Raw genomic sequence first — 13,156 nt, forward strand, 5'->3', positions numbered from 1 at the left:
GGGCATCCGGCCGTAAAACATTGCTTCAAAAAGGGGACCGAAAAACAACAACAACCACAGTTCCCGAAAAAGGCCAACCCCCGCTTGCGGGGAAAAAATGGCCTCTAAAGGTGGTTTTATACAATATATTATACATACAGTTTTGAGACTTCCTATGATCACTATCTGGGCAATTTTCATGCATGTTTTGTACAGGTTCCCGGGGTCAGGGGTACGCTTTTTTAGTGTGTAATATGTAGGCCTAACATATTGACTGTGGCTCTTTTGTAGAGAGTGACCCTGTGGAGTAAGAATTAACAGGATTTTACCCACATTCTTGCGTATTTTGCAGATATGGCATGTGCTAGTACCAGTGTTTCATTGAAAACTCGGGCTCAGGATAATGTGTATCTCATTGGGTCCACTTCTGGAGATGCCATCAAAGGTGCCAAGCTCCCGACTGTGTATCAATCTCTTGTCCTGTTTTTCCATCACCTGAAGAAGGAGAATCGCACTGCCCGGGAGAGTGCAACCCTCACCATTGAAGAGGTTGTGAAGTTCTGGGAAAAAGCTCACCTACCTACAACGACGAAGCAGCACTGCATCCATCGTTTGGAGAGGCTATATGAAGAATGGAGGAGCCTCCAAAAAGGTGCAAAGTGGGGTGGTGCGACCCAAGAGAAAAAGGAAGCATCCTTCAAGGCCTCCTTGGAGAAGACGTTTGATCTTAGGCATGCAGATTCGGAGGCCATAATCACCAACCCCGAGGACAGGAAGTTTCTTCACGATCAATTCTCAGAGAGGAAGGCTTCAATGGGATCTGTAGACACTGTGTTGGAAGCAAAAACGAAGCGAAAGAAAGAAAGGGAAGAAAAGGAGAAGACTAAGGCAGAGAAGGAAAATAAGAGACAGGAAATGGTCATGAAGGGTGCTACTGCTATGGAAGTCACAGACTCAGACTCTGACTCTGAGACCACGGCACAGGCTGGTTCTTCATCATCTGATGGTGGGATATCTCGTCCCAATAAAAGAAGGCCTATCAACATTGTCACTCCTGAAGTCGCAGCTTCTTTGGATCGTACGAAAACAAGTGACCGAATGGCTGTCCACAACTTGGCATCCATTTGTAGAGCAGTAGGATGGGATCCTGCAGAGCTGGCACTGAACCGATGGACAGTGCGGCGGAATCGCATGATGCATCGATGCAAAACCATGGACGAAATAAAAGAAGCATTTCATCATAATGTGCAGGGTCCTTTAGTGGTCCATTGGGATGGAAAGCTTCTTCCCGATGTCACTGGAGATTTTGTGCATGTGAAGGTGGATCGTCTTCCAATCCTTGTGTCCAACCAGTACCATGGAATGGAGCAGCTGTTGAATGTTCCCAAGTTACCTGACGGGGGAGGAGAAGCTATGGCAACCGCTGTAGTGGACACACTGAAGAGCTGGAACCTTGTGGGCAAGGTGAAGGCTTTGTCTTTTCTTTTGACACAACGGCCAGCAATTCAGGTGTTCGTGGAGGGGCTGCTGTCCTCATTGAAAAGAAGCTACAGACTGAACTAATTCATTTGGCTTGCCGCCATCATGCGCACGAAATCATTCTGGGAGATGTTTTCACCACTCTTTTCGGTCCTTCATCAGGCCCTGACATCCAGCTTTTTAAGCGGTTTCAGGCGGAGTGGCCGTCCATTGCCCATCACCAACCAAAAAATGGATTCACAGATCCTGATACGGCAGCTGAGTTTGCACAGAACAATGACATGATGGATGAAGCTCTGGAATTTGCTCTTGTGTGTTTGAAAGATCAGCAGCCACGAGATGATTATCGTGAACTCCTAGAACTGACTGTCATCTACATGGGAGGAATCCCACCTCGTGGAATCCGGATCATGGCTCCAGGAGCAATGCACAGAGCCAGATGGATGGCAAAAGCACTATATTCACTACAGGTGTTCATGGTGTTCAGAGTTCCACTTGACACTTCGAGAGGCGAGAGAACTCTGAGCCTTCAACATTTTTGTCTGCCTTGTGTATGTACAGGCTTGGTTTCGGGCTCCACAAGTTATTGAGGCTCCCCTGAATGACATTAACCTCTTCAAAAAGTTGGAAAAGTTTGAACAAATCAATCAGAAGATGGCTCAGGCAGCCTTGAAGGCACTTGGCCGCCACACGTGGTACATGAGCCCAGTACTAGTGGCATTTGCATTCTTTGACACCAGAATTGACAAAGAAAGCAAGATCAATATGATTGAAGCATTGAAAAATGACGGTGAAAACCCCTCTCCAAAGAGACCAGCTATCAAACGAGGAACCGCCCTGTCAATCGCTGGCCTCATAACAAAACACACCAAGCATTTCTTCAGCATCCTAGGGACCCCAACTGATTGGATGGATAAGGATCCTGGTTCATGGGAGCAAGAAACCAGCTTTCAGGAAGCAAAGAAAGCCGCCAGTGGCTTAGTCGTGGTGAACGACAGGGCAGAAAGGGGTGTCGCATTGATACAAGACTACAATAAGCTCCTTACAAAGGATGAAGAGCAAAAGCAAGCTCTGCTCCAAGTTGTTGCTGCTCACAGGAAGATGTACCCCGATGCCAAGAAGGCAACAGTGGTGAAACAGGCCCAGAAATAGGAGTTACATTTCTCATTATATTTGGGTTTTTTAATATTATGTGATATGGTGTCTCTTCATTTTATGAACTGAACATTTGGATTGTTATCATTGAATTTGAGTTTTCATAGGAATATAGTGCTATTTGTGCAGCTATTGTAACTTGTGTTTGCTAGAATACAAAGAAAGTGAGTGGAGGGTGGATTTTCATAAAACAAACTTCTGGTTTTGCTTTCGATCCATATATAGAAAAGTTTTGTAGACACCTTTAGTTTGAAGGCTGATGTGGCACCCCTAAATAAAATCAGATTGCTTTCATATTTGGTGTCTTTTCATTTTGGAACAAACGGAACAACATAAAGCCATGTCCCAGTAAATATTTTAAAAAAAAATTATTTTGAGCACCACCCTAATATATATATATATATATACAGTCATCCCTCGCTATATCGCGGTTCACTTTTCGCGGATTCGGTACATCGCGGTTTTTTCTCGCTAGTATATGTAAAATTATATCGCGGATTTTTCGCTATATCGCGGGATTTTGCGGTATAAATGTATTTTTATATACTATTATTTTAAATATTTTTGTGGTAAAATAAGCATTTTCTAGCCTAAAAAATTAAAAAACGTAAAGAAATAAGAAAAATACAGTATTTAAAACATATTACAAGAAATAAAATACTGTACATAGTGTACAGTAGAAGGGTAGACAAAGAGTCGTGCGTATGGAAAACGCCAGTACATTCATCATCGTCATCACGCAAGTTGTAGTATTGAAGAGCCGGGGCTCTTGCTTGATACGGACGAAATGACGGGCAAGACACAAACTCGTCCGAGAAGATATTTATTCTCAAAACCAACTCGGGAACACTGAAAAGCCCATTTATCGGGCTGCATTATAAAGCACAACCAGAAACCGAAAGCCACGCCTCTCAAGCGTGGCGTGCTTCGGTGAATCGGTGGTCACGTGATCAACAGGTGTAGCTGATTATACCCGCAAAGCGCGGCACGCTTTAGCGGTCACGTGACCAGCCACTCTCGCGCCGGGAATCCCCGCCGGTGACGTCACCGGCTGGAGCAAGGAGATTCTGATGCTGGTCTTGCTTGGGGAACCCATGGGTAGCTACAGTATCTTCAATGGTGAGTACCCATTAGAATTTTATATGTTGTTAAAATTACGTATGTTTAAGAGTGTAAAAAGTGTTTAAGAGTATAGGAAGTGTTTATAAGAGTATGGGAAAGGTTAATAAGAGTGTGGGGAGTTCATAATGCTTTAAAATATATATTAAAAAAAAAAAAAAAAATGGTCGCTACTTCGCGGATTTTCGTTTATCGCGGGGGGTTCTGGAACGTAACCCCCACGATAAACGAGGGTTCACTGTATATATATATATATATATATATATATATATATATATATATATATATATATATATATATATACACATATATATATATATATACACACATACATACATACATACATACATACATACATACATACATACATATATATATATATATATATATATATATATATATATATATATATATATATATATATATATACACACATACATACATACATACATACATACATACATACATATATATATATATATATATATATATATATATATATATATGTGTTTTATTTTGAACTTACATTCTGCTCACAGAGCATCTTCAGATCATCATGAGCTCCGGGAGAGCTGACGCCATTCTGGCCAGAGGACGGATGTACCACTGCACCAGGGTCAACTTGGCTAGCAGCCAACGTGGCTGGATCTACACCAAGCTCCTTCACTCTGCACAAAATGAATAGAAGAGACTACAAAAAAGCTTTATAATCATTTTACATGAACAGAAAAAACTGAACATCCCACCATGCACTGGTCAATTACAAAAACCAAGCGTTAACTTATGGCAGAGCTTCAAGCAAAACATTTTATCAAAAACAAAAAAACAGGAAAAATAAAATCTATGATTCACAAATGAAGCTTTCATCACATGCAGGGATGAGAGTATTCAAACCCTCCACTAAAAAAGTTATTCATTCCTTTCAACTTGAGAAGGGAGTAGGGGAAAGGGGTAACAAAAAATAATTTTAAAAAAGTTAAATTTATGTGACCTGCCAAAAAATGAACACCACCGATTGCAACAAAACCCAAGTTTTAAAATACAAACAATTAAATGGACTACATACACTCAACCTGTATCTGGTAGCAGATCCACTTATCATGCAACGCTTGGACCCATTAATGCATCAAATCAATGATGTTCTGTTTCTTGTATTGGAACACACTAAGCAAGGCGTTTTGTGGTATGGAACACATTTACTGCAGGAAGATGGTCCTATGTGCCATACGTCCAGAACACCATCTACCTGGAAGAGACTGAGTGGGCTACAGCTTCTTCCCTGGGCACTACAGAGTCCTGACATGAACGCCATCGAATACGTATTGAAACATGTATCGGCAGCCGCAGAAAAGCTGACAATGCCAAGTAATATCCAAGAACTGCAAAAAAAAAATCTTACTCCACAGAGACCATAATCAGGCTGTCATACACACTATCGATTTGATGCCTTCAAGCATTGTGATGCCAAAGATTCGTCATCCATTCAATTGTGTTCCTATCACAGATTGTGAAAATTAAGTTTACAATATTGAACTAGAGGTGTTCATTTTGGTCTGGCAGGCCACTACAATCATGACAGCGAAGCATGCGACAGGACTTGGGGGGGGGGGGGGGGGGGGGGAAGAAAAAAGAAAAGAAAAAAAGTGATCAACAAAGACACAAACACCCAAACAACAACAATAGCAGAGGAGTTTAACAATCATGTAGAGAAAGCAGACCCTACTCCACATCAGAGGTCGTGGAGGGGGACAGATCAGATTGACTGCTGCCAGCAGGAAGGAAGGGGATGTCCATTGGATTTATCCCAAACTCCTTCACCCTGGAAAGTCAGGAAGCACAGAGGCAAGGACAGGGACACAGAAGCAGAGCAAGCACGCGCAGTTCTGCAAGACATCCTACAGGCTGCAAAGTTTAGCACTTGTCAAAGCGGTACATAATGTACATTAAAAGGAGTTTAAAAATCAGTGCAATTAAGCTGCACTTTAGTGAATGGAGGGAAAAAAAATAATTTAAACAAAAAAAGAAAACAAAACATTCAGCTTTCAGACAAATACAATTGGGGGAAAAAGGCCCACTCTAAATGCTTTTTAAACCATTACACTGACTGCAGACATGTTAAATAAGGTAATCGGTCATTCATACAAGTGCATTTTGTTTACAAGCTAACTTTTTACAAGTTTACAAGTTTACAAGGTTTACAAGCTAATTTTGTTTACAAGTTTACATAACAAGTTTACAAGGTTTTTTATACAAGTGCATTTTGTTGGTTGTAAGCTTCTTTGCTGGTTTCAAAGGTTGGAGGAAGTTCTCCGAGAACTCAAAATCTCCACCTCCTTTTTCAGGAAAGGATTTTCTTCTTTACTGTTAGTCCTCCATGTTTCGTGCATAGAATACACTTTGCAGTTGAGGATGATTTCCTTCTCCTCTAAGCTCCAGCTATGTTCATTTAATTGCTCTCAATTTCATCTGGAACTTGGTTGAAGAACAGGCAACAACTTTTTATTAGCTATGGTGTGGAGCTACATGCTACCATGAGGCAGGTGAGTTGTGGGTCTGCCTGCTCGCTTTCTCCTCACTGGTTTGCTTAATAGCTTGCCATCACTCGGGACCTCTAGGTGGGGAAGGAGGATAAGTCTCACCCTTTACATTACAGTATTCCTGTGTCACATTTTCCAGTACAGTGAGATGTTTTGAATTATAAGCAGTAAGCAAGTTTTTGCTTCATGCACATAACCCAAGTTATATTTATTTCCTGAGCTGTCAGTTGCCTATACATCGCCAAAATAACGGTACCTGTCAAAACAATGTCTTTTAATGAACGTGCCAGAAGCACTGTTGCATGCTTGGACTACGATCACCCATAGGGCAGGTACGCTATTAATTAGGATAATGGAGCATGGATTAACCGTGGGTCAGCGTCCTATAGGGTGAGATTTATCTTTAATTGACCCACTGACCATAGAGAGAAAGGTGACATTACAAAGCCAGTACCCAGAGTGCCTGGTGAAGTTGTCATTTCTCCAAAGTTCAGCAGCTGTGTTTGGCTGAAGTCATGTGATGTGTATTTGTCTACAGGTATGTGTGTGATTTGCATTGCAACCCCTTCATGAACCTTAGCCTCTATTAAAAAAAAAAAAAAAAAAAAAAAAAAAAAAAAAAACGACTGGCACTCTTCGACGTCGAACGATATGCCTCTGCCCACATAATTTAATTATTATACATACTTGTACCAAGTTTGATTTAAATCTTGTCAGCCATTCTGAAGTACCACATTTTTATCTGACATGACCCTCTGACATTTGATGCTGAAATACAATCAGTTAATCTTTTCATCAAAATAAATACTTGTTCCAAGTTTGGTCAAAATCCCATCACTGGTTCACAAGTTAGCGCAATAACAGAATTTTTACCTAACGGGACCTCTGACCTTTGATCTCGTGACCCCAAAATCTAATCAGTTCATCTTTACCTCATTATACATACCTGCACCAAGTTTGACTTGGATCACTTCAGCCATTCTGAAGTTATCGCGGTAACGTAAACCTATCACGAACGGATGGACATAATGAAATGACGGACGGACATATAAAACATACGTAATGCCTCCGGCGACTTTATCGGCAGAGGCAAAATAAAAAGGCTAGATTAATTAATCACAAATATTAGTATTCAAACAATTATTTCTCCAAAAACAACTATTTTAAAAGGAAGACCACCAAGTGACATCAAAAGGTAGGATCAGGGTTACATGAGATGCAGGACATGTACTGTATATGCAGAAGACAAGCAACGTTGAAAGATGGCAAAACAGCATGGTATGCAAAGAAATATACAAAATCACAAGACTGAAAAAGTACCTTCGGAAAGGAGACGCAAACACACAAATCCTTGTACACAATGTGCTCACCTGTCTGCGTAACGGAGTGTGTTTAATGTGTGCTCACAGGACGACATCCCAGGCGAAATCATGGCTATCTACAAACAGACAAACGTCATTTGCATAAACTGGAGTAAATGCTTAAAAAAAAAAAAAGATAAAGGAATAACAGAAAGTTAAAATTATATTGAGCGTGTGCAAGGATTGAATGGGGATATGGAAGGGAAGGGCAGGACGGCCAACTTGATGCATAGGTCTCTTGGGCAGCAAAATACAGTCCCAAATAACCAACATGGCTGAAGATTAATGCCAGAGGAGCTTTTCAATGCAAAACAAACTTGAATGAAGTCGATGGCACTCTATCACCCTATGCTTCACACCAAAAGCAACGTTGAAAGATGGCAAAAAGTTCCACCAGGAATGACCAAATAACAAATTTTGAGTTCGAAAAGTCTTGTTTTGACCCCTGTGACCCTAAGTCCCCCACCCCCTGGGAGGAGTCAGGGGACAAAAAAAAGTTTATATATTTAAGGCGTTGCCCAATATTGATTGCACATGCAAAGTTTCCTTTTCAAATGTTCCCATAATTGCATTTGACCCTTTGGTCCCACCCCACTCCCAAAATGATACCACTCTTGCACTTCTTGTCATGTGATCATAACTGTCATGTGATCATAACTACAAAGTTTGATAAAATTTCTGCACATCCCTTGAGGAGATAGTGTGACAGATGGATAGACACAGCCGATTACAATATCCCCCGTTTTCTTTGGTTTTGTGGGGGTTTTTTTCTTCAAAAAGCATGGGGACAAAGGTCCTGCCTCGTCCTCAAAACAAACCAAAATCTTGGCAATAGACAATCGCTGCCACATTGATGGGAGTTTCATCATCTATGGACTGAAGGGTCCCTCTAGTTTTGTCGTGGATATCTTATCGTTTTATCGCCAATCACAAAAAATAAAAACAGCATGGTGTGCGATTTCCTTTGTGTACTCCTGATCAGTTTAATTAAGTTGCATTTTGCCAATGACACTCGACTGCAATGCGGTGAGGAACCGGATCCAGCAAAATTAGAAGGCCTGATAGGTCTCCATCACGCGATGACCAAATGCCAAGTCGGACAAAACCAAACCAACTGAAATCCATTCTCATTAGATGATTAGGCAACAGTTGCACTTCGGCTGAAGAACTAGAACCTGCTGCTATCGCATCTATCAATGTAATCACATAAAGCAATAACAACCATGGGCACGAGAATCAAAGCTGCCATTTAGCAAAGCTGGCACACGATTGGTGCTTAAAAACGATGCAATAAAGTAATGAAGTTGGCCTTCTTGCTCCTAACCCGTAACCAGCTTTAAGTCTCTGTTCGACGACACACCCAAACACGTACCATACAAGTACGGGAATTCTCTCCAATGAACGAATCCCGCAGAACCTGAGTCAGTTTGCTTGCACGGAAAGGCGTGTGGGGCTTGTTCTGCCCGAGAGCTCTGATACACTCCTTTGGAAATAACCAGTGATAACAAACATGCACACAAATAAATCAGTTAAATGAATGGAATTTTTTTAAAAGTCAAGTCAATCTATTTTAATTCCTTGTATAGAAAGCAAAAAGGGTGAATCGTCCTGTTTACAGATATTAAAACTCAAATACACCTCTCAACGACCCGTACCCACCCAACATCCCCTACTCCCTCTTCCACTCTGCGATAAGAAACAGATAAATTAATAAACCTGCAGATCACAACATTGACTACAGACAAAGCAAGGAAACCCACTACTGAAGAGTATGAGGCACCTTAAGAGCCAAAAGGCTCTTGTTGATTTCTGCTCCCTCGAGGCGCGTCTGCCTGTCCGAACTGGCCGTGTCTGCACCACGTTCATTTCCGGCAAGATCAATCAACGAGAACTTTCCATGTAGTTTGCCAGACTTGCGCAAGATGATCTGGAACACTGCGTGCGAGCGCGATGACTGTGCGTTTGCGGACGTCTGCCCTGATGTCCTGGTGAGGAAAGGATAGGCAGTTAGGTACAAAACAAATGCAAGATTTCATCCAAATATGTCATGAAACAATTACAAACAAAAATAAAACAAAACAAAACATGAAGCTGATAATGTACACAGGTGTGGCATTCAAAAAGGTCCAACATGAGATGCAAGACATGCCAAAAATACTATTTGATACTCTCTTGAGATCCCCCACTTGCTCCACCTCCCATTTTTGACCACCTGGATGCATTTCCCTTTGATAATACCCGAAATGAGTAACCTCCTGTTAAACATGACCAACAGCCATGAAATCTGGTTAACATTATGAACAGCAAGCCCAATATAATAAACCTGAAAGACTGCAAGTTTTGAAAAACTCAACTGGTGGACAAAGCAAAGTATAAATTAATTCCAGACAACTGTCATCAAAGTTGCCATGGCCCCGCAGGTCAATGTGCAATATGTTTTTGTTTCTAAAAATCTGTCCGGATGAGAGAACAAGTCAGCTTAGAAAATGAAATGTTTTCGTTTGAAAATAAGAAAATTCGTTTGAAATGGCAGACAAGACTGGTTAATTGAGGCTACCCAACACCATTTGAGAGGTGTATGTATGTTTGTTTGCGCGAATGATGCGGACGAAGTGGTCGTGAATTTGTTTATAGTGCAGCAGTTGCCACACCAGACAACAACCACATCCTAAATAGCAAGCAGTGCAACCTGGTGTGAAAGAACATGCAAGAAGACCAGACCACTTGCTACACAATACAGGCAGGAATTTGGAATGTGTTCAGGGTGCCAACAAGAACTCGCTTACTCTTTCTGTCCACAACTTTAATGTCCACAACTAATTCTAGCAGGTGGGACAGACATTGGTGTATCACCCTTCCTGTGAAAGACCAGAATATTCGTTTATACGCTAGAATATCAGGGTCGACATTCAAACTCAAGCTCAGAGGTGTGTGTGCATACCTCTAGAGTCGAGGCAATCATACCAACCCCATTTTATATGCAATCTTTGCACAACAAACTATTTCCGTTCTCAGGACCGAACTCTCTTATCTGTCTCCCTCTTCCAAATCCTGGTGGCGTCTGGTCAAATCTGTTTCTGGTGTTTGTTCCCCCTCCATCCCCTCCCTCACCTCAAACGGCTTAACGGCTGACTCTGCACGTGAAAAAGCTGAATGCCTCAACTCTGTGTTTGCCTCTAAATCTTGTGTCCCAAACCCATCCCTCTCTGTACCCACCGTACCCAGTCGTACCCAGCTGCTCCTGGACTCTATGTCCTTTCCTCCTGACAAGGTGGAAAAGTTTCTGTCAACCCTCGACTCTGATTCTGCAACTGGTCCTGACGGCATCAGCCCACGGGTCCTAAAATCATGTGCTTCCGCTCTTTCACTCCCTCTTTCTGTTCTCTTCACCCTCTCTTTTGCTCAAGGTCATCTGCCATCTGCTTGGAAATCAGCCAACATCACCGCTTTGCACAAAAAAGGTGCAAAAACAGATCCCAGCAACTACAGACCAATCAGCCTTCTCCCAATTATCAGCAAAGTCATGGAATCCATCATTGCTTCAGATATGAAATCTTTCCTCTTCTCCAATGGCTTGATCTCTGATCATCAATTTGGTTTCAGACCTGGTCACTCTACTCTGGACATGCTGCTTCTGCTTTCTCAACAATGGATGGAGGTCCTCAACGCCAAACAGGAAATTAGAGCCATCTCCCTTGACATTTCACGTGCCTTCGATACGGTCTGGCACCCTGCTCTGCTCACCAAACTCTCCTCCTTTGGTATCCATGGAAATCTCCACGCATGGCTGGCGGACTTCCTCTCTGGTCGTAGTCAACGTGTGGCCCTGAATGGGTTTCTCTCATCTCCTCTTCCTGTTCAGGCTGGAGTTCCCCAAGGTAGTGTTCTGGGCCCTGTGCTTTTTCTGGTCTTCATCAATGATCTCTCTGACTCTCTTGAAAATCCTCTCCATCTCTTTGCTGACGACTCTACTCTCTGTCGCTCCATTCCTCATACCTCAGATCGGCAGTCTGCAGCCTCCTCACTCTCTGCAGACCTGGACAAAATCACAGACTGGGCAAACAAATGGAACATGTCTTTCAATCCTGATAAATCTCACACTCTTACGATGTCTCTCCGAAAAGACCGACTGGAAAACCCTCCCATCCACTTTCTGAATAATCCTCTCCAAGAAGTTCTGTCACTCAAGCTTTTGGGTCTCACTATTTGCCATGATCTTTCCTGGGAAAACCACATTTCAAATCTGGCCTCCAAAGCCAGTCGTCGACTGGGCATCCTCCGTCGTGCGAAGTCCTTCCTTGGCACACCTGAGCTCCTCACCACATACAAGGCTTTCATCCGCAGCTCTATGGAATACTGCTCTCCCCTCTGGTCTGATGCTCCTGCCTCACACCTAGCCCGTCTTCACGCTGTTGAAACCAAAGCGTTCAGAATCATTGGAATCTCCCGCGATGAAGCTAACTCCAAGGGCCTTTCACTCACTCACCGCAGGCAGGTTGGTGGTCTTTCCGTCTTCTACCGACTCCTCTCTGGCCTTGCCCCCCCAGCCCTCTCTGGGCTCTGTCCCCCAAATATTCCTACAGGTCACACAAGATCTGCCTGCAACCCTCTTATGGTTAAACTGCCAAAATCAAGACTTTCTGCTCACCTTCACTCCTTCATTCCTCTTTTCTCCCGCCTCTGGAACAAACTCCCTCACTCTCTTCAATCCCACTCCACCCTCCAGGTCTTTAAAACAGCTGTTCACCACCATCTCTTATCCTCCCCCATCCAAAACCTTGATCTTTTCTACCCCCGCTAATTTCGGTCCCCTTGTGTTTTATACTTCTCCCACCCCCCCCCCCCCTTCCCATGCCTCCTGCCCCCAAGCCCTCTCCCTCCCACACTTCTCCCTGCTCTCAAATGTTGTGGTTGTGTGCTTCCCCTTCTCTCCCCATCTTGTCTTCCGCTCCCTCTTTTTGTATATTTTGTTTGTCTGGTGGATTTGTTTGTGAAATAAATGTTAGCTCTTTCACGAGCCTCGATTCAGTATACAAAAACAAAACAAAAAATTCTTTTAACAAGGCTTACATTTTGGACTTGGTGCCTTACAAATTTGCTAATGCAAATGCATTTGAAGTTATTTTGTTAGCTTACACACAAAAAAACTTCTTATGAATTTGCAACAATTATAGTCACTAGGGCATTGCCCGTACTATATCTATATCTAAAATTATATCCCCCCCCTCTATTTACATGAAATGGTTTGGTCCAAAGCGAACGGCTTGCGAGTACGGTGACAATCCCCCCCCTCTATTTACATGCAATGGTTTGGTCCAAAGCGAACGGCTTCCGGAGTTTGGTAAAGAAATCGCCATCGCGTGCACAAACGCGCAGGAAAGCGAATGAATCGCAAATTCGGTTTTATTAGTTTTAAAACATAGTTTAACGCCAACATAGTTTGCAAACGTGAAATAAATGAATACGCTCTCAAATGTGCCATCCGAGGCAGAGTGTGTCCTCCACGTTCGGCACACGCGATCGTTC

The 13,156-nt window shown here is 42.6% G+C and overlaps 1 protein-coding gene across 2 annotated transcripts in view; it reads right to left on the reverse strand.

Annotated features, from left to right (window-relative positions):
• KIF2A (kinesin family member 2A) overlaps positions 1–13,156 on the reverse strand; it is a 90,464-nt gene that overhangs the window by 7,389 nt on the left and 69,919 nt on the right. Inside the window, exons 14-17 of one of the 2 annotated variants that reach the window (XM_068113281.2) lie at positions 9,411–9,615; positions 9,003–9,113; positions 7,640–7,707; positions 4,259–4,400 (exon numbers count right to left, since the gene is read on the reverse strand). In XM_068113281.2, the coding sequence (XP_067969382.1) occupies positions 4,259–4,400; positions 7,640–7,707; positions 9,003–9,113; positions 9,411–9,615 (526 nt within the window). The remainder of the gene's footprint in view (positions 1–4,258; positions 4,401–7,639; positions 7,708–9,002; positions 9,114–9,410; positions 9,616–13,156) is intronic. The other variant, XM_068113290.2, reaches the window with a different exon arrangement.

Source organism: Myxine glutinosa, chromosome 1, assembly GCF_964187855.1.
Source record: "Myxine glutinosa chromosome 1, kmMyxGlut1.1, whole genome shotgun sequence".
Lineage (NCBI taxonomy): Eukaryota > Metazoa > Chordata > Myxini > Myxiniformes > Myxinidae > Myxine > Myxine glutinosa.